The 21,011-nt window shown below is 38.3% G+C and overlaps 1 protein-coding gene across 1 annotated transcript in view; it reads left to right on the top strand.

Annotated features, from left to right (window-relative positions):
• Window positions 1–20,535, top strand: part of PREX2 (phosphatidylinositol-3,4,5-trisphosphate dependent Rac exchange factor 2) — a 278,636-nt gene extending 258,101 nt beyond the window's left edge. Inside the window, exons 38-40 of the mRNA XM_026012258.2 lie at window positions 5,490–5,592; window positions 12,252–12,319; window positions 18,537–20,535. Coding sequence (XP_025868043.1) covers window positions 5,490–5,592; window positions 12,252–12,319; window positions 18,537–18,582 — 217 coding nt within the window. The 3' untranslated portion in view covers window positions 18,583–20,535. The remainder of the gene's footprint in view (window positions 1–5,489; window positions 5,593–12,251; window positions 12,320–18,536) is intronic.
• The last annotated feature ends 476 nt before the right edge of the window (window positions 20,536–21,011 follow it).

Below are 21,011 nucleotides of genomic sequence, written 5' to 3'. Positions count from 1 at the left end.
TTTTCTGATATTTTGAAAGACACTCCCAATGTGGACAGACATTCCTTATTTGAGGAGAGGCTTATGCAGTGGTACCATAATGTTGACCATGAGCAGAAAGAAGTTCTGGGTAGGGTGGAATAGGTGCGGTGCTGGGAAGATGGAGTAGAGAATGAAAGAAGGGTTGGTAGAAATCCTTAAGCATCAGGATGAAGGGCTGGCTTTTGCAAATGTTGCCTTGAAAGTAACTGAAGATGCTTTGAATACAGTATTGATAGCATGTTAAGGATAGATACTTAGTAAATTATTCTGATAATTTGCTTAACAAATTGTTGTTTTACATCACATAATGTAAATGTTGACTTTTTTTCTTCATATCAACTAAGGAAATAAAAGACTTACTTACTCCTAAAATCTGATTCCCAAGGCCATGCATGTTGGGGCCCAGACTACTTCTATAACTTCATCTCCTTCTCCTCTCTGTGTGCCCCTGGACTTTGAGCTCCACACTTGCCCTTAAGCAGACAGAACATGCATTAACCTCAGGGCCTTTGCACTTGCTCTCCCTGAAGTGACTTCCCCCAAAACAGCACCTCTCTCTGGCATTGCATCCTGTTCACTTTCTATTCCTTTAAAAACTTCCCTTTTCTAGATAACTTATCACCACTTGATATTACATACTTGCTTCTTATTTTCTTTTCTCCGTCCCCTGAAATGTGACCTCCAGAAGTGATGGGATTTTTTTTTCTGTTTGCTGTTGCATCCCCAGCACACTGGGGAGTGGATAAAGATTTTGGGGCCTGCAGTTAGGTGCCCTTTTAAAGAAAAAGTTAGAAAAACTACAAGACAAAATAGAAATGAAACGTAATATTTATTTATTTGGAATGCAAAAAAATTACGAAGTTTACAATGCTAGCAAGTACCACAAGCATTATAAAATCCGAAAAACAAAAGATTTTTTATTACTTAATTGCCTGACCCATCTCTATGCATTTTTCCTCCACAGTTTTTGGTAACATACTCTTTTTTTTTTCCCCGCCCCCCGGTAACATACTCTTTGATTGCCTCTTTAAATTATAATAATTTTATAATATACTTTTCTATAGAAAGAATAGGAAAATAATTGTTTTTTTTCTCCAGTATAGCCAATCAGATTTTTTTAAGAAAAATCATTGATTAGAAACACCTTTTAATTTCAGCATTATTGCTACATCTCTTATACATTTTTTTAATTGTTGTCAAATATGAGAATCCCTATAAGATTCTGTAGCATATGAACCATAATATTTGGAAGAATATTCCACAGACTAGCTTCTGGCTCTGTACATTTCTAGCCTGTTTTTTTCTCCACCACACACAGTCCTAGGCGCCCTGGGATACAAACATTGCATTACAACATCGGGCCCTTCCACCTCCATTTCAGCATTAGGTGATTGAGTTTGCACAATGGGCAGTACAAATACTCTGGAATCCATTTCTACACCAGAAGACCATAATAACCTACCTGTACATGGAAGTGACTGTGAATCATGTATGTAGGTTCCAGTCAACCTAGCCTAACTACACAATAATTCTACTTCCTTTAGCTCAGTTCCAGAAATAGCCATGCCCATCTGAACACTCTACAGCACGACAGAGGGGAGTTGGGATAGACATGGTTAAGACAGCAACCATAACCATTTGCAGTTAAAACATTTTGCTGTCGCAAAATTTATAAAGGAATGTGGCTCTGTGAACAATTTGCTAGGGATCCATACAAGTAAGGGACCCTGACTCTTAGCCCTTTTTAGCTTGGTAGTAAATCCATTTCTTCCAGCATCTAATAGTACTTGTAGATACAAAGTAGACATTCAAAATATATTTGTTGAGTGAATGAATGAACTAAAGTTACTTCTTTGAGCCTTTTCCATAGTGCTGTAAATCAGAATGCCTTTCAAATTAAATTGGACCCATTAGCTACAGGTTATATTTATCATATCAAAACTCTGCTGAATCTCTGATGTGATGTGGGATCTATTCTTAATACAAAATATGTCAAGAAGATTTATTCCTTATAAGCACAGATATATTGACCCTTTCTTGTTTCTTTCTATGGAGAAATTCACAATTTCTGCATAATTTTATAGCCCTGTCAAGTAATTTTCTCGGGAGTATGCCCTAAGCAGAGCTATTACTTGGAATGTCTTACTACTCAAATTGTGGAACAACTTTCTTCAGTGTAGATGTTATATTTGCCTTTTTAGGAAGGACAAAGTCTACTCTGTGACCTTTAATTTTTTATTTTTGTGAACCCCAGGGAAAGAATTGTCTAAATTTTTAAAATGATACTATACAGCTAGAAGGAGCTGAAAACTGAAGGCCCAAGTTTTCCAGGATGGAACCAAAATATAAATTTATTTAAATTTTAAGTTAACTTCCTAATATGAAAATAGAGATGGTGCTAGAAAGGAAATATGAATTCTTAGACTGAATGGATTTGCTTAGGATTCACAGCCTTCATAACTCTCCTTCATTTTCTTATCCACGGTTAGCAGAGCTATCTCGCTGCTAATCACTGAAGTACCTATAAAACCAAATGATCTCTTATAAAACCTGACTCTGAGTATCCATTTATGAACCATTGAAAAACCATGTGCCACTTTCTGGATCTGGAATCTTTCCGAGAATGCCAGAATCAAAATGCTTCTTGTAATGCTGAATTTTTCCATTTGACATTCAGATTGAGGTAGCTGAGAGAAGAGAAAAAGCTTGGATGCAAATAGTGATATATTAACGGCAGTGTTGTAGCCTTACTGCTGGGCTTTCTTCCACGTGCTTAATTCAGGAGAATGGAATAGTGTGAGGTTGTGATGAAAGAAGTAGGCCTCCAGTGGACAAATCAATGGTGAATCAAACACGGGAAGTATTTCCCACATTGACCTCATTGTATCTTTTTAAGTGTTTTATTTTTTCAAAATTTCAAATTAATCTTGGGACCTAATTGGAACATACACAGTGGGTAGTAGGGAAAGGTAAATATAGGTAGACAAAGCCATCTGTTTTGGGTATGATATTGAAAAAAAAGCATACACATCCATTATAAGGTAGATTTTTCTATTAGGTAATGCATGTGTATTGGTTTTAAAAAGTGACCCTTTGAGGTACCCTCTCAGGGAGCCTGGTACTGGTCATGATGATTGATTGGGAGTTTAGAGTAAAATGTTTTAAAATCAAAGTCTCTGGCAGATAATTTGCTATTGTACTGTTGTTTATTACAGCTTGAAGTAGGGAGAAATAAATCTGTTTAAAAATATTTTTTAAATGGATAAAATTATAGACTGCTTGTTAAAAATCCTTCACAATAAGTAAGTGTTATAAGTAGAGGAGGGCAAGTCATGTTTTATCTAGAACAGACATATTTCAGTTTGATTAGAAAAAGAAAACCATTTTTTTCCTTAGTGTCATTCAGCTAGTGTAATGAGCATTATTGATTAAAATGTTAGAATCAATAAGGATCTAAAATTGGAGTAGAGGAGACCTTAAGGAGGTAAAAAAGATTGTGCTCTGTCAAGTAAGCTGACAATTAAATGCTTCGTGAAAAACTGATTTTCTTAAGCGTGAACGGTCAATGGTACTTCTTGGCTTTCATGGGCATATGCCGTTCTAGGGCATGCAGGAACATGTAAAACAACAAGTATATATTGTTATCAGATTCATACACTAAATATTTGTAAATATCACATACTAATATAATTGTAACGCATTAGCCCATCTGACTATGTATTATTAAGCTTTGTAAAGAGTTCTGTGTCATGTTAATGCTTGTTGGGTCATTGAACAGCCAATGAAACTTAACATGTTTCTTCTTAGAATCCAATTATGTATAATAATACAATTACATGTTGTCAAGTTCTTTCTAAAATTTTAGCAGTAATGTTTAAAGCCCCTTATTCCTCTTCTTCTTAATTCAGCAGTATCAAAATCTAGATATTCCTCGGATAGTAGCAATTGCATTATAGACCTTCCATTTGCAAGGAAAAACTGACCAGACTTAGGTAAATACATGTGTAAAAAAACACCAAACACCAAACTATGGGGAGGTAAATGCAAAATAGAAAAAAGGCAGTCGAAATATTCATAAATTGAAAAGCGAAGTAAAAAAAAATCTGGTCATATGAATTTTATGAAAAACATCTAAACGTAGTGAGCATTTTAGTGAAATGTATGCAAAAGATACCCCTAAAGAACAATTCAGAGAACAGCACCTGAAAATGTTAACAAATAAACATAGCCTCTAAGAGCTGCCAAAGAGAAAAATGTGGCAGGACATAAAAGAAATGCCTTAAAAGTGAAGGCAAAGGACAAAGGGATACCAATCACTAAATTCAGGGATTGAATTCTGAATTTTCTCAGTGTTGCTCTGGGCATCACATTCCTGTATAACTAATTAAAAATTCCTTTCAAAATATTACAGTCTTTTAGACTGGGTCCAAGAAACATACTTTAAAAAAATAAATTCTGGGGGCAGCTGGGTGACTCACTCAGTTAAGCATTGGCCTTCTGTTCAGGTCATGATCCAGAGTCCCCGGATCACCCCAGGTTGGGCTCCCTGCTAAGTGGAGAGTCTGCCTCTCCCTCTGCCTCTCACCCCACTCATGCACTCTTGCACACTCTCTCTCTAATAAATAAAATTTAAAAAAATAAAAAAACAATTTTGATCTTCATGAATATTAATTTTACTGTTTATTTTTCTAAGATATTGGGCATAAATTAGTATAAATCTATTAACTATCATGTAGACTTGTATGAAAAATTAGGTAGTCTTTTCTTTTAAGTTAAAAGAATCTCAGAAAAAAATAATAAAATACCAGTAAAATACTAGTAAAAATAATATCTGATAATAGAAATTATTTTATTTCTGTTTTTTTATGTTTATGTATATAAACTCTTTCATAAACATAGTTCATTATGAGTTTGTTAAATTTAAATACTTAGTTTAGGACCCCAATCATGTAGTTCTATAATCTATTTTTAACCATATATCCTAGGGATGCCTGGGTGTCTCAATGGTTGAGTATCTGACTCTTGATCTCAGCTCAGATCTTGATCTCAAGGTCACAGGTTCAAGCCCTGCATTTGGTTTAAAAAACAAAACAAAACAGGTGTTCTGTGTAAAAAAAAAAAAAAAATCAATGGTTCATTGTCTAGTTGCTTCCATTTTGGCTCAGTATTTTTGTTTTGTTTTGTTTTGAAATTAGTGTAGGGAGGAAAAATAATTTTCCCTCTATCTTTCTGAGTTCTTAGCTAAGACCCCTATAGTAAAAGACAGATTAATGAGAAAAAAACAAATAGAAGTTTATCAACATGCATACCTCATGAGTACATGGAGGATACCCAAAGAAACATGAGTAACCCTCTGAGAAGGCAAATTTAAAATAGTTTATTTTGTTTCCCTTCATTAGTAACCCATGCTATCTTGAAGTGCTTAATGGGCACCATGGCATTTGACTTGCTTTTGCCTTTGCACACAGATGCACCCTGAGTGTGACCCTGGAGCAGGCCATCATTCTGGCCAGAAGCCACGGGCTGCCTCCTCGCTACATCATGCAGGCTACAGATGTGATGCGGAAGCAGGTAAGCCTCACACGCAGTTTAGGGATTGTTTTCTAGGACCTGGATTTGAAGGTTTCTTTTAATCAGGATTTATCAGGTTTCATCAGAATTAATCAGCATTTATCAGATGTCTGATGGATGCCTGGACGTGGGGGACATCTTTCCAGGCTCACAGGGTAAATGTGAACAAGAAACACTCCTAGGGATGAAGGGCAGTACAGACATCTGCGTGAGGGTTTTCCAAGAAATTTCGCCAATCTATAAAACAGAGATGTCTAAGGAGGTAAGCTGAAGGAGGAAAGGGGTTGGATGGGCATATTTGGCAAGAGTGGATTTGGGGCTTAGGTGAAGGATGAGGTCAAAGGATGCATGGCATTTTCAGAGCATTGCAGGTGATTTACTAAGGGTCTGGGAATAAGTTGAAGAAGGGAGTAGAGACAAAGAAGAGGGAAGAATTGAGGGGCCTGCTTGCTCCTGGAGCTCCCAAAGGGAATTCCAAGCCATGCCGAGAAACTTGTGCATTATTCTAAAAATAAAGCACATCCCTCAAATTTTCCTTCAAAGGATGAATAGCAATCTTAGAAATGTCATTAGGTCATTGAAGTATTTACAGGTGGGAATATACCCTCTTTTAAAGAGGAGGGATGTTTGATATTATACCCAATAGTATTTTAAGTGTGACAGTTTGGTTTTGGTTTTTAACTCTTAAAATTCTTTAAAAGATAAGAAAAATGTACCAACCTCCAATTTATTGATCATTAGGAAAATGTACCTAATCTCATAGGAAAGACAGAGCTTATTAGAAACATAGAAGAAGTTTGAAAAGATCAATTTTCTATTTCATTCTGCCACTTTTTCCCAGGGTTACCACAAAAAATTGCTCAGTTGGTTTGAATTGCCCAATGATAGTGAGTTTGGTTATTTTTTAAAGATTTACTTACTTATTTGAGAGAGAGAGAGAGCATGAGGAGGGAAAGGGAAAGAGTCTCAAATAGACTTTCCACTGAGCCTGAGCCCCCTGTGGGGTTGATCACACAACCCTAAGATCTGGACCTGAGCTGAAACCAAGAGACACTTAACCAACTACACCACCCAGGTACCCCCAAGTGACTTGGTTTTTAAGATATGCTTTTGTAGTTAAAACTGCTTTATTTACTCAAGACTTGGTATATAACTCTTACACAAACATACAAATCCCAGTGGGTTTGCTCCCAAGATTACACTACAGAATAAAAACAAAACAAAACAAAACAAAAAAACATGGAGACAATCAAGAGGCCAGCAGCAGTTTGGAGTCTGCAATGCAGAAATAAGGTGCAACCAGAGGATCTACACTGGAGCTTCAGGCTGGGAACCCTGGAGCTGGAGACTGAAAAACCAGGATCTCACAAAGTCCAAGAGGGATTTGTTAAGTAAAGGTTAGGTCCACAAGAAGCACAGGACGCACTGTGGTTCAGCTGGAAAAGGGCAAATAAGGATGCAAATGCCAGCAGATTTTGGAAGGATTTTTTGGAAGATTGGTATACAAATTTGGTTTTAAAATGTAGATCAGGGTAAACTTGTGATTATCCATACGAAGGTCGAGTTTGGGATGCCAAAAATACAGAAAGAGACTAAACATTTTATTTCACTCTGCTGCTGTGAGAGGAAGTTTGCAATAAGACTTGGAGGAGCCATCTTAAAATTATGGTTTTTGGCAAGACTGAGAGACTGGTATTAGCCTGTTTTCAAATAGTCTAGTATGGGAGTAATCATGAATTGCCTGGGTATACATTCATACTATACGGACTTCAATAATCAAAACCTTTGAATTCTCACAACTGAGAAAACAGATATAGATAAAATAGAGAGAGAAAGTAAAAATCATATTTATATGAGCTTTAATGACTTTTTAACCAGTGCAAACCTTTCTGAGGTACAATGTACCTATGATATTTACAGATATTATTAGTATATATGATTATGTATTGATATAATATAACTTATGGCAACTGAAAAGTTTTGAAGTTTCTTGTAAAATCCTTGTTGATTTCTGAATCGCGACACTTTTGAGTATTTATCACTTCTTCCCCCTTCCATATTTTAAAAATAAATACATTTAGAATGGGTAGCTTCCCTCCATTGTTGTTTGTTTCTCTTCTCCAAGTGGCTTAGAGACAAAGACTGATTTCTGACCTCTGCAGGAAAGATCAGGGAGCTTGAGGCCTTCTTTTTGGAGAAACTGGGCTAAACTGATGCACAGAGATATTGTTGCAATATTCCTTCTGTTGCCCATCCTCTCCCCAGTGTTCAGCTGTTACAGGCGATGGGGTTAGTGGCAGGGATCAACTCTGCAAGCCAACTCTACCTGCCTGCAATCTGAGTAGTTAGAACACAGGTGGGAATCAAAGATCTAACTTTTCTCTTCCTTTTGCCTCTCAACCATGTAGACACAATTCTGCGGAGACTGAGTGGTTGGGATATTTGCCAGGTTAATGAATAATATTTTCTAAGATCTTTAGTTTCTGAAGAAGAAGCTCTTCAGTATGACTTATTCTTCTAACTCCAGTATTGTTTTCATGTGCAGATTTTGTAGACTTGTTAAATGCCCTCACTGAGTTGGAAGGGAAGCTGAAACATAGCAGGAGGGTACTATGCCCTTTCTAATTTTTTGATAACGATTATTATAATCCTAGGCAGCACTTTTACCTAACCAACTGATCTGATTAACAAAAGGCTTGAGGGGAAAGTTCTCATTGACATTAGAAACAAAGTTTTCTATCCTACAAATTATATGTTCCAAGTATTATTTGGTAGAAGCCTATCTCAAAAATTTTTTCATCTTTTTAATAAAACTGGAATTTCAAAGAATTCTATCTCCTTACCTATAATATCTGGGCATTATACTGGGCACCAATAACAAAGACTAAGGAAGATGTGGTCCTTGCCCCATCTCATGGTGGTCACTGGAGACAGACATCATGATAACAACAGACAGGTGGTATACAACCTCAATGTTTTAGGACATGAGACAGGTAATAAATGAGTGAGTGACTAGACTTTGAGCCCCTCAATGGCTGGGACACTGAGTATGTTTATTTTGATGGCATGGGTTTCCAGAAAAGTACCTAGCAGAGAGTATGCACTGAATGATGTGTGGGCAATGAATTAGTTCTAACTAGGATAACTGGGAAAAGGCTTCATGCTGAAAGTGATAATATGATAGTGGCTTAAGAGCATAGATTCTTGAGCTGAACCACCTCAGTTTGAGTCCCAGCTCCATTGTTTACTGTCTGTATCATTTGGGACAAGATTCTAAGTCTCTCTGTTACTTAGTTTCCTCATTATTAAAACAAAGATAATAATAATAATAGCACTTGCCTCATAGTGGTGTGAGGATTAAATAAAGCAGTATACTCAATGTACTTAAAACAGTGCCTGATACAGTGAATGACCAATTAATTGCCCAAGATGATATTTGATTTGAGCCTGGAGGGATAAAGGTGATATGGATAAGTAGGAAAGAGGAGAGAGGGGGTATTTAGGTAGAGGGAGCAAGTATCAGGGCACCTGGGTGGTGCAGTCAGTTAAGCATCCAACTCTTGGCTTCAGCTCAGGTCATGACATCAGGGTCATGAGATTGAATCCCACATCAGGCTCTGCACTCAACGTGGTGTCTGCTTAAGTTTCTTTCTCCCTCTCCCTCTGTTCCTCTGTGCATGTGCTCTCGCTCTCTCTCTCTCTCTCTCTCTCTCTATCAATCAATCTTTTTTTAGGTGCAAGTATGGCATGCGGTGTATATGAAGAATTATTTAGTTGAATTCACTCTGGAATATGCCAATCATGTGCAGCATGATAAGCATCAATTTTATCTGCAACCTTTTGAGAAAGCAAAAGTCTTTCTTTAGATTATTTAATGGAATATTATGAGATTAAAGACAAAACAATTATACATAAATACTATAGTTTAGCAAGTCTATTTCTCACAGGGATATGATTTAGATATTCTAAAACTAGTTTACGTGTATATTAGGCTTGAATAGATAAGTAAATATAATGTAAATAATGAGAATAAAGTGTTTTATTTCCAGAAAAAGAAGTTACAAATAGGGAAAGGGAGAAGGCCATAATCCAGAATGAACGTTGTGGCATGGGATTGAATCAGAGATAGCAGTTTGAACTGATGGACACACACACACACACACACACACACAGATATACATAAATGTAGAAATAAATATAGATGTTTGAATATGTTTACATTAGTCAACTGGCTCTGTCAACTGAGAAGACCTAGAAGCAGTTACATACCAATAGTAGCAATGAGCACATCCAGTGTCCAGAGCTTGGGTTCTAAAATAATTTTCCATTAAAAAGAACCCAGGATTCTTGGAGAAGTGGTCAATTTCCAGCTGAGACAGAGAAGATGAGCCTGGAACATCTTGAGGTACCGAAAAATAAACAAGTGTTCAAAAATGATTGTGATTCTTTCAGTAGGACATGAGGAGCAACCTGAAGGAGCTCCTAGTTGCCAATCTGGAGCAATCTAAACAAAAGAAGTCATTAAAATAGTGGCAGTATTGGATAATAACTCAGATAAAATAAATATCCTTAAATTCATACTGATTGAAATAAATACTTGAGTAAATAGATAATGGATTTGGGGGGAAAGGATGACTCTAATTTATAGAAGCATTCCTTCCTAAATGCTACAGTATCATTGTTGCAGGCAAGATACCCCAGTAGAGACTAAAGTAGGCAAAAGTTTGAAGAGTTGTATGTGCATAGTCTCATAGTATCTTCCCCAATATAATTATTAACTACGACAAGAGAAGTAGTAACTTTACAGTGAAAAAAATCTGTCAGACACCACTTGAACCAAGTGAAAGTTAATGTCACCCGTGATAAGACTTAGGAACATCATGTGATGGTCAATGTCGGTGATCTCATGCACTGAAAAGGCCCAAAATAATTTCTTGCCCAAAATGCATGTCCTCTATCTAATTATGAAGAAAGATCTGACAAATCCAGATTGAGAAACATTCTGCAAAATAATGACCAGTATTCATCAAAAGTATTAAGGTCATGAAATACAAAGAGCCTAAGGAACTGCTATGGATCAGAGAACCAAGGAAGCAAGAAACAAAATGTAGTAGGGGATCCTGGATTGGATCCTGGAATAGAAAGGGGACACAAGTGTGGGAAATGGTGAAATTTGAGTAAGACTTGCAGCATTGTACTAATGTTGATTCCCCAGTTTTGATCATCATTCTATAGGGTAAGCATTACAGGGAGTTTAAATAGCTGGGTTAGGTATGTGGACTCTCTGTTCTGCTTTCACAACTTTTCTCTAAGTCCGAAAAATAAAGAGTTATTTTTTAAACACTTAGATGTGATTCCTAAATTCCATCCCATCTGTCTTTCTCCCACCCCCACCCCTTTTCCCTATTTGCTTTCCTTTGTTGGTCCATCTTGAGAAAATAGGATTTGTTTTCCTTTCTTCCTTTTCTCCTTTTCTTTCCTCCCTTCCAAGGCTCAGAAATTTGGTAGCAGGAGACAGAGCTTCAGAGTTTTTTTTAAACTACTCTTCATCTAGTCTCAGCCCCAAACCTTGATGTTCGGTTCTAGGTAGTAACTAATTCCTATTAGGAACTGAACGATGACTATAGTTTCATTCATGAACTTGGCAGGTTGTGAAGACTTTTTCATTGCTGAAGTACGTTGTCTTTGTATTATAAACTTTAAGGCATAATTCTCACATTTCAGAGATCCACATGCACATGCCTTTCCAGAAATTGCTTTAAAACTATTTAAGAAAATATTTTCTTAAAAAAAAATTAAAAAAAGAAAATATTTTCTTGATAAATACTATGAAGTTTAAAATATCTAATTATTCAACTAAGGACAAAACAGATACATGAATGTGATAGAACTGTGATTTCTGTTCCACGAAGGTGGGGACACAGCAGATATTTGTAGTCTGTTCATTTCTTATTTTCAACATCTAAAGTATTACTTGTTTCTAGGAATAAAGACGTAACTGAGATAGTGAACGGGAAGCTGTGATTTAAATTTATTTTGAATGATTCAGATGACTACTGAAATAAATATCAATCCCTTGGAAAAATATACGAGCATACTTTGGTTCTTAAAAGCATTAGTTATGAAAATGCTCAGGGTCACCTGGGTGGCTCAGTGGTTGAGTGTCTGACTTCAGTGCAGGTTGTGATCCCAGGGTCCTGGGATTGAGTCCCACATTGAGCTCCCTGCTTAGTAGGGAGTCTGCTTCTCCCTCTGCCTATATCTCTGTCTCTCATGAATAAATAAATAGAATCTTAAAAGAAAATAAAATACTCAGATTATGACTTCTCTCTCTCTTTCTTTTTTTCCCTCTCTTTTTCTTTTTAGATTTTATTTATTTATTCATGAGAAACAGGCAGGGACATAGGCAGAGGGAGAAGCAGGCTCCTCAGAGAGAGCCCGATGCGGGACTCGATCTGGTAACCCCAGGATCATGCCCTGAGCCAAAGATAGATGCTCAATCCCTGAGCCACGCAGGTGTCCCATGACTTCTCTCTTCTGCTTCTAGTCTCTCTTGATGTTAGATACATCGTTGGGATAAGTTCGCTCAAATGTTAACAGTATATGAAATAATTACTAATAAGTATAGAGCTAAAAATTATTTTCCCTGCTTCTTTCAGGGAGCAAGAGTTCAGAACACAGCAAAGAATTTGGGGATCAGAGACCGAACCCCACAGTCTGCTCCAAGGTAAGTGACTCCCCAGGTCTGCTCTTTCACAGAGGGCTGGCCACAATTTCCCAGGCAGTGTCACTCACAGCTATTGGCAGTTGGCCTTGGAAACACTCTGTGGCTAAATGTGACTAGGCATAGTGGTCTCTGAATTCAGTGGAACATTAAGGGAACATTAACAAACTTAGAGGTAACAGATCAAAGTCTTGATATTATTCTGTTTTGCAAGTTCCATCATGAATTCAAAGACAAAAGGCCACATTAGTGCTACTAAAATTTGTATTCCAGCTGTACTGAACTACCAAAATGCCACTTTCATTTATTTTTTATGCCTCGGGCATGATTGCTTCTCCCACCTGTGTCGTATGAAAAACTCCTACTTAACCACAAAACCCAACTTAGATGTCCTTTTCTCTTTGAAGTCTTGGTTGAGTTTTTCTTCCTTCTTCCACTGCCTTATCATCTTGTACTGGTCTATTCTAGCCCTTATCATATTGTGTTACAATTATTGGACTCCTTGACCAACCTGAATATGAATTCTTTGGAGGCAGAGAGTATGTTTTTTGATTTGACTCCTTGCTCATCATAGGCCTCTATAATAGACATTAAATATCTGATTTCAAGAATGTATGAATAAATAAATGAATGAATAAGCTTTTTCTTTGCAACTATACCAAATATTCACGGTTCACATATCATCAAAAGAGAGGACTCTAATCCACCTTTAGAATAAATGAACATGGAAACAGCCATCAAAGAAATGTTAATTTCATTTCCCCGGTGACAGGAGGGTAGGCAGCCATCTATCTTGAATTGGGGCAATATTAAATAATTTCTTTTACATTTGCTTGTTTTTATACATTGGCATTTCAACAAAAAGTAGCCTCCTCCAAGCACTGTGACAGACAAGACACTCTTTGTTTCTATTTACAAAGCAGTTACCAGAGTGAGAATGATGACTGCAGCATTTATGAAGTTATATTTCATTCTAAAAAAGTATGTGGGCAGTGGAAGTACTTTCAAAAGGGAAAACACATTTTCCCCTTGAAAATGGATGGAGCACTCATGTTCTAATTGTGTTTTAGTGCTGAATCCTAACTCTATTTAATCCTCAAGTCTTGTTAATGTTATCTTTCATAGCTGATTAGGTTAGAAAGACTTTCTGTTGCTAAAGAATCATTTCACATAGGCATTCTCTCTCTTGCACCTTGAGCAGACACGGTATATTTGGATAACAGACCCAGTGAAGTGTTAAAATCCCAATAAGAAAACAAGATAATGGCTTAGCAAGGTCTTCTTAGCTAGAGCTTATAAACACTAATAAACAGTGGGGTTAAGATAAGACTTCAGCATCCTAATCAATAAACCAGTATGCAAGCTGAATGCAAGAAAAGAACCCAATGAATTCACTCTTTTTCTTTATTGGGTTGTGTTTTAAAACACTTGAACTGAAACACGATGAAATGTGCCAGCTGTAAAGTTGACATTTTTTTACAAGAGAATAATAATCCCGAGAGAAATCTAGAGTAAATTTTAAATTTAATTCTATTTATTCTTTCACTCATTCTATAAATATTTATTGAAGACTTAAGAAATGCACAGCACCTGGGATGCCTGGGTGGCTCAGTGGTTGAGCATCTGCCTTCGGCTCAGGTTGTGATCTGGGGATCCTGGGATCAAGTCCCCCATCAGGCTCCCCATGGGGAGCCTGCTTCTCCCTTTGCCTGTGTCTCTGCCGCTCTGTCTGTGTCTCTCATGAATAAATAAATAAAATCTTACAAAAAAAGAAATGCACAGCACCCTGCTATGCCACATGGAGAACATAAACATGAGAGAGAGAAACAGTTCCAGCCCTTAAGGAGCTTTCAGGTAAAAAGATGAGATGACAAAATAACTGGAAGGAAAGGTAATATGTAAGAAGCCCTCTATGAGTGATATGGAGAGAGTGCTAAAGTCCTAGAGGGTTGGGGATCCTGCCCAGCCAGGAACCAGGATTCCTGCCCCAAAGACAGCAAATTGAAGAATAAATTTGGCTCTCAAGGACAGGCTACCCATAGGCAAGCGTGGGGTAATGTTTCTGAAAATATCTTCGTGGAGGGGATAGAGTTTTCTCTCTCGGCCTGAGATAATATTTGGTTCAAATCCCTTACCAATCTCTACCATAGTCTTCCTTTCCCAATTCTTTCAATACTTAAAATTCACTCTGCAAACAATATATTGAATTTCTTCTATATGTTTGTAGATGTCAGACACTGTGTTAAAAGCTAGAAATAAAGACTTAATCCCTTCCACTAGTCAGTGGGGTGCAGTAGAGAAAACATTGAATGAAATGGAAACAGAATCCAAAGTGTAAGCACTGGGGCACATAAAGACACAGATTGCCGTGAGAGAGAAGGGGCACATAACTCAGTCTAAGGATAAAGAGGGGAGGTTGCAGGGTATTCCTGGACCAGTCAGCATGTAGTAGATGTCCTCCACAGCTGATGGAATCGCACCAGCGCCTAGGCAGCACATCTCACTCCAAGAACTATATACCCAGATCCCGATGACTGGTGATTGAATGTGATTTAAGAATGGAGCAAGGTGGGACCCCTAGGTGGCTCAGTGGTTTAGAGCCTGCCTTTGGCCCAGGGCATGATCCAGGAGTCCCAGAATCAAGTCTTACATCAGGTTCCCTTCATGGAGCCTGCTTTTCCCTCTGCCTGTGTCTCTGCCTCTCTCTCTCTCTCTCTCTCTCTCTATCTTTCTCTCTCTTTCCCCATGTCTCTCATGAATAAATAAATAAATAATCTTAAAAAAGAAAAAGAATGGTGCCAAGGTGAGGCTGGAGGCACAGGCAGCAGCTGGATCAGGAAGAGACATGTATGAGATATGAAGAGCACTAATATCAGATCACCTGAGTGGCTCAGTGGTTCAGCATCTGCCTTTGGCTCAGGTCGTGATCCCAGGGTCCTGGTATTGAGCCCCACATCAGGTTTTCTGCTCAGTGGGGGGCCTGCTTCTCCCTCTGCCTGTGTCTCTGCCTCTCTCTCTGTGTCATGAATAAATAAATAAAGTCTTAAAAAAAGAGTGCTGACTCCACTTGAAGACAATAGGGAGGTATTAAAATGCAATCTTCCTGTCTGGAAGATTTAAAATTTCAAATGTATCTCTGGCACCATTAAGAAGATCCATTCGAGGACAGCTAAGATTGAAGGCAGGAGCTTGAGCAGAGATTGTTGTGGTATTAAGGATAAAAAGGGAGAGGATGGTTCAAGAGATATCTAGCAGTAGGATTAATAGTCTTTGGACGCTAATTGGATGAAGGAGGTTAGGGAAAAGGAAGATTCTAGAATGACCGCCAAATCTTTGGCTTGGGTGAGGACGACTCATCTCAGTAATATTGGGACTGAGGATCAATGGGACACCCATGTGAAGATGCCTTTGTGGGCAGTAGCAACCAGGTTCTTCCCCTAACTTTCATGTGTTGCATCTTCAGAGGAATAAACTCATCTTTATCAAGAACCAGATATTCCTTTTTAGATGCAATGACATGCTGGTCTTATTTTTTTATTGTGTCACAAAACCTGTAAACTACTGTGCTATGCTGGCTTGATTTTCTTGATTTGCTTAATTGTGAAGCAGCATTCGGTAGTGGTTACAAGTGAAAAACATGGGTTTGAGTTCCAGCTCTTGCTTGTGACCTTAGTTAGCCAGGTTATTTATTTTCTGTGAGACAGTTTTCTCATCTGTAGGATAGGGGGAATCACCTTGGGACAGGTTATTATTGAAGCTTTAGCCTTCAAAAGAGGCATTTGCTTTGTGGCCTCCCTTAACGCAGCTTTTATTTATGCCATGTAGAAAGATGAAGGGCATGATGTAGAGATTGAAGTTTGAAAGTTCTACTTCCGGCCGAGTTGGATGGGGCAAGAAACACCAGCTCCAAGATGGCTGCCTGAGCCCAAACAGGAAAAGAAGAACGTGGAGCCGGGAACAAACCTTTCTGTGCAGGGGCACCGATGTGCATGAGTGGGATGAGGATACAACAAGGGTCCTACATGTTGGGCAAAGCAAAGCCTCCCATTACCTAACAGTTTAGCTGCCAGAAAAACAAATGCCTCCCTGCAGAGTAAAAGTCCAACTCTTAACTATTACATTTTGCTTCCCAACTTCATCTGCCTGTTCTAAATTCCCCGAGCCCCACAATTTCCATTACAAATGTGTCTGAACTCAAATAACCCTGAGTCACTCCAAGAAGCCTCACAGAAGCTGAATCTGCCCAGCTCTGCAGTACCCAGAGCTATTATTTCATTAGGTGATCACAGGGAGTAGCCTTTTTGCCAATTTGCAAGGCAGACATTTCAAAGACTCGTCTACCCAGTGGCATTAGTTCCATTATGTGAAAACGTGCAGTGCAAGGTAATGGAATGTGATGGCGCAGCCCAGATCTCACAGGGTAGGACGTTCGCTACCCAGCTTACTGTTTCTGTTCTACCTGAGTAAGGCCACTGCCTGCCCACTCATTAGGCAGCGCTCTCAGGGAAATGAAAGGATAGAAATTAAAGAGGCAAAGAACTTTCCAATCATTCTATTATTCCAGCGCTGGCAATGCATTTTGAAGCAACACCGTATTTTTCAGCTGCAATGGCAGCTTTGAACTATATCTGCTCAATTTAATGTATTCTTTTCTCTGGGAAGGATGAAATAAGCTCTTCGGATGTGAGATGTCCTTATTTCAGTATTCATTTTCTTCCATGAAGATGACATATAGAGTATTAAGCACCTTTCAGACTTGAAATACATTTTGCAAGTCTCCCAAGGCAGTAACGTTTTCTGTGTGTTTCCAGACTATGAAAGTTTATTTTGTTAGCGAGGTTTCTAACTCAACATTCAAACTTTTTAATTCTTTCCCCCTTTGACTTAGAATTAGCATGGGATTAAATGTGGAAGGAAGAGGAAACCTGATTTGCTGAGTTTCTCAACAACTCATGTAAACTTTGTTCGATTTAATCTGTAAAAGAAGTGAATCACCACAGCTACCACTGAGTTTGGAATACTTTTTAAAACAAGCAAATTTGGGGCATCTGGGTGGCTCAGTCGGTTAAAGCAGACCTGTCTTCAGCTCAGGTCATGATTCCTGGGTCCTGAGATTGAGCCCCACATCGGGCTCCCTATTCATTGGGGAACCTCCTTCTCCCTCTCCCTCTGCTGCTCCCCTTGCTTTGCTCTCTCTCTCCGTCAAATACATAAATAAAATCTCAAAACAAATAAATAAATGGAGCAAAATTGAAACCTGTACTTAATATTTTTAGATCACAGAGGAAGCTCTGAAGCAGGGCTAGCATGACCACAGAACTATAGGACTTGTGATTGTAGTCCAACACCTGCCGGCTTAGTCAGCTGGTCTCCCAGGTTGTGCCTTCGGTGATGGGTTTGCCCCATATGGTCACTGGCTGTCTTGCAGCTGCTATGTGCCCCTTAATTCCATTCTGGAGCCAAGATCTAACCATTCAGAAGAATGCAGGGCTGCAGGAGCTTGTACCATCCCTAGTTCAGTCCCCTGCCCCTTGCCTTAATGCTGAATGACCTCAGACACCCAGATCTGGGATGCCAAGAGGGAGTGTTTCTGGGCACCTCCACAAGTTCCAGTAGATGCCTTGACCCACTTAAGTCTGCACCTGATTCTGCTGACAGGTGAGAGGAAGGGTGGGCAGAGCCAGGCAGATTTTCCTCAGGAAACGCACGATGATTATGCCTGTGAGGTTAGGACCCCACCACATCAGCCTGTTTATAACCAAAGAGATGGCACAAAGTGAAGCAAATTTCAAAAACTGGTCAGAAAATCAGTAGACCACTCTGAGCAGGTGCTCTTTTGCTACAAATTAATAATAATGATAGACAAGATGGTAATTATCATCATAATAATCATCTCCTAGAATTCAGAGAATCGATTTTGCTGCCAGCAAGGTGAGCAGTCGGGGTTGGCGGCACTGGAGCAGAAGCAGCTGGTGCGGAAGAAGCAGCACTGCCTAATCGGTAGTCATCCAGATCTGCAAGGAGACATGGGTGTTTTCTGAATAATAGAACTGAAGTTTTGTAGTTTGCACATTCATACGTGATTTTTAGTAAAATAGGCAAGATGATCATGACTCCTGAACCAAGAAATCATTATCAATATCCTTTTTCTACCAGTAAAAACATCTCAGGTGATGGCAATATGCCAGACCCGTGTCACACTCTCCTGTGCCTCTTCTAGGCTCTACAAGCTGTGTGAGCCGCCTCCCCCCGTGGGAGAAGAATGAAGAGAATCCCCCAAGGAACCGGTCAAGCAGAAGCTTCTGAACACCAGACAGAGGACATGCTGGCTACATATTCTCCATTCAAGATAAAGAAATGACTTTTTTTTGTCTCACAATCCTTCACCATGGAGTAAATAACCAGTGTTCAACTTGTACTTGGATGTTTGTGCTGGCAACAGATCAGAGGTCATTCAGACAATTCGAAGCTTCACAAACTAATCTCTGTATGTATTGACACTAACTATTCATTTTTAGGGTAAAATTCATCCCTGGAGTTGATGAAAAAAAGAGAACAAATGAACGATTGTGCCTCCTCTCCCATTGATTAAAATCATGTTATTGTGTTTGTTTTCATCTTCTCTAAATGGGATCATGTAATATTTCCACTTGAAGAAGTCTTTCACTGAAGACACATGGACACAGTTTCCAAATCCTCCTACAGAAATGTTACAGACAATAGAGACTGGGTTCTGTCATAGGTATTCAGTACCTCACCTGCATCAGAAAAGAGTTCGTATGGGGAAGGTGAAGAGCATGTTTTACTGTTTCTCATAAGGCTTTTTTTCTCAGTAAAAGAGAAGACAGCTGATTGAGGCTTCTACCAAGACTTCCTTCCAGACCCTTAGAAGTATCTCTTGTGCTGATGGACAGTTCCAGCATGCTGGTGGTGTCCTTGCTTCCTGAAATGGCAGGGCTTCCTTGGCCATGTGCACTGGGGCTCCGCCACAGGTGGCCAGGGGTGGGGAGCAGCAGCAGTCTGAGAGGTGGGGGGGGGGGGGGGGGACAGTAGGGTAAAGGAGGAAATTTAAGCCCATTTAAAAATTCAACCTGTAACTTAGAAAGATACCTAAAATCCTTACTTTATTAAGGCTTTCATATGAGATGTGAGGCTCAGAATATACCATGCTGAGTATTTTTCTATCAAGGTATGTGTATAACATGAAAATAAAGCTTTATTTGTGGAATTTTAAAAAGAGTAGTAGCGACCTTGATGACATATGGAAGCACGAGGTATATTCCACTTTCTTTCTAAAGTATGTGTAATGTTTATCATCTCTGTGTTGATAAAATAACATTGTTTTTAACATAATGAATACATGGTATTGATTTTTGAGTCTATAATTTTCAAAACAATTAAAATGCCCTGTGATTGTGCTAATTATATGGATTTAGACTAATTTAGTATGTGAAATGCTTTTCATAACTAAAGTATATACAGACCGTTATTAAATTTTAATTTATGAAATTTGATTATGATTTTCAAATGATCATTAAAAACCTTCACCACTAGCAGTTGTGTATTGAATAACAAAAATACCATGTTACATATGTATGAGGTATTCATTCATATACTGGTCAAGCTGATAAAAATTGTTCTTTGGCACAGAAACACTTAAGATTTTTGCAGTACGTCCCTATATAAAATGAGAAATAAAGAAACAAACTCCAAAGGTTTCAAAGAAAAAGTTGAATGCTTTGAGTTTAATGAGGATATGACCCTTAACACAAATATCTATAGTAAGCATATCTGAAATTCCAGGGATTTAACATTCTTGATATTGTTAACAACTGATCCTGAAGGTCCATGGCATTAGTATTTCGTGATTTTCCTGTGCTGAGAAATTGATGACATTCCATGCAGGCTAACGAAGGAGCAAAACTGATCAACTAGGTAGTATTTTTCATAATGTCACTACTGTTTTGTAATCACCATCCTGGAAGACTTATTTCTCATTAGAAGGATGAAGAGGTCACTTAAGCACTTCAGTCATACTTTGCTATGTTTCATGGGGGAAATTATCTGCTATTATGGTATGTATAAATTAGCATATTTTTAAGGATATAATCTCTATCTAATGGAATGTGCTTAATTTTTAACGGTTAAATGTAGTGTAAGTGTACCATCGATCAGAGTGCTTGCTACTTATTAAAGGCTCAAAAGTTAGTAATGCTTTATATTATCATCAGTCACTGTCATGTTTTATTATAATGAAAATTGTAGCTAACATTTAAGTAATCACTGTGTGCCAAGCCATACTTCCAAGTGATTTACCCCTATTTTGTTGTTATTGCTTCACTAATCCTCACAACGATTTGGGGTGGTACTCTTTTCATCACCCCCATTTCACAATTGAGGAACTGAAGCACAGAAGGGCCCAGTGATTCTCCCAAGGCCACCTGACAAGTGGTAGAGAAGCAGGATTTAAACCCAGGAAGTCTGCCTTCTTAACATATTATGCTGCTTCTTCTTATTCATAGAAGAACTGTTGTTAATATTACCAATAATTTGTTAGTAAATTTGGAGTTATGTAGGATGTGTTGCCATTAAATTATACACACTTTACACTGAGGGAAAAGTGAGTGGAGATACGTAAAAAGCCTTTCATATGTAAAAATCATAGGACTTCTTAGACAATTTTACCGTTCTGGAT

The sequence above is a fragment of the Vulpes vulpes genome, chromosome 13 (genome assembly GCF_048418805.1).
Source record: "Vulpes vulpes isolate BD-2025 chromosome 13, VulVul3, whole genome shotgun sequence".
NCBI lineage: Eukaryota > Metazoa > Chordata > Mammalia > Carnivora > Canidae > Vulpes > Vulpes vulpes.
The sequence above is the reverse complement of the archived record's forward strand: the minus strand, read 5'-3'. Positions and strand labels throughout refer to the sequence as shown.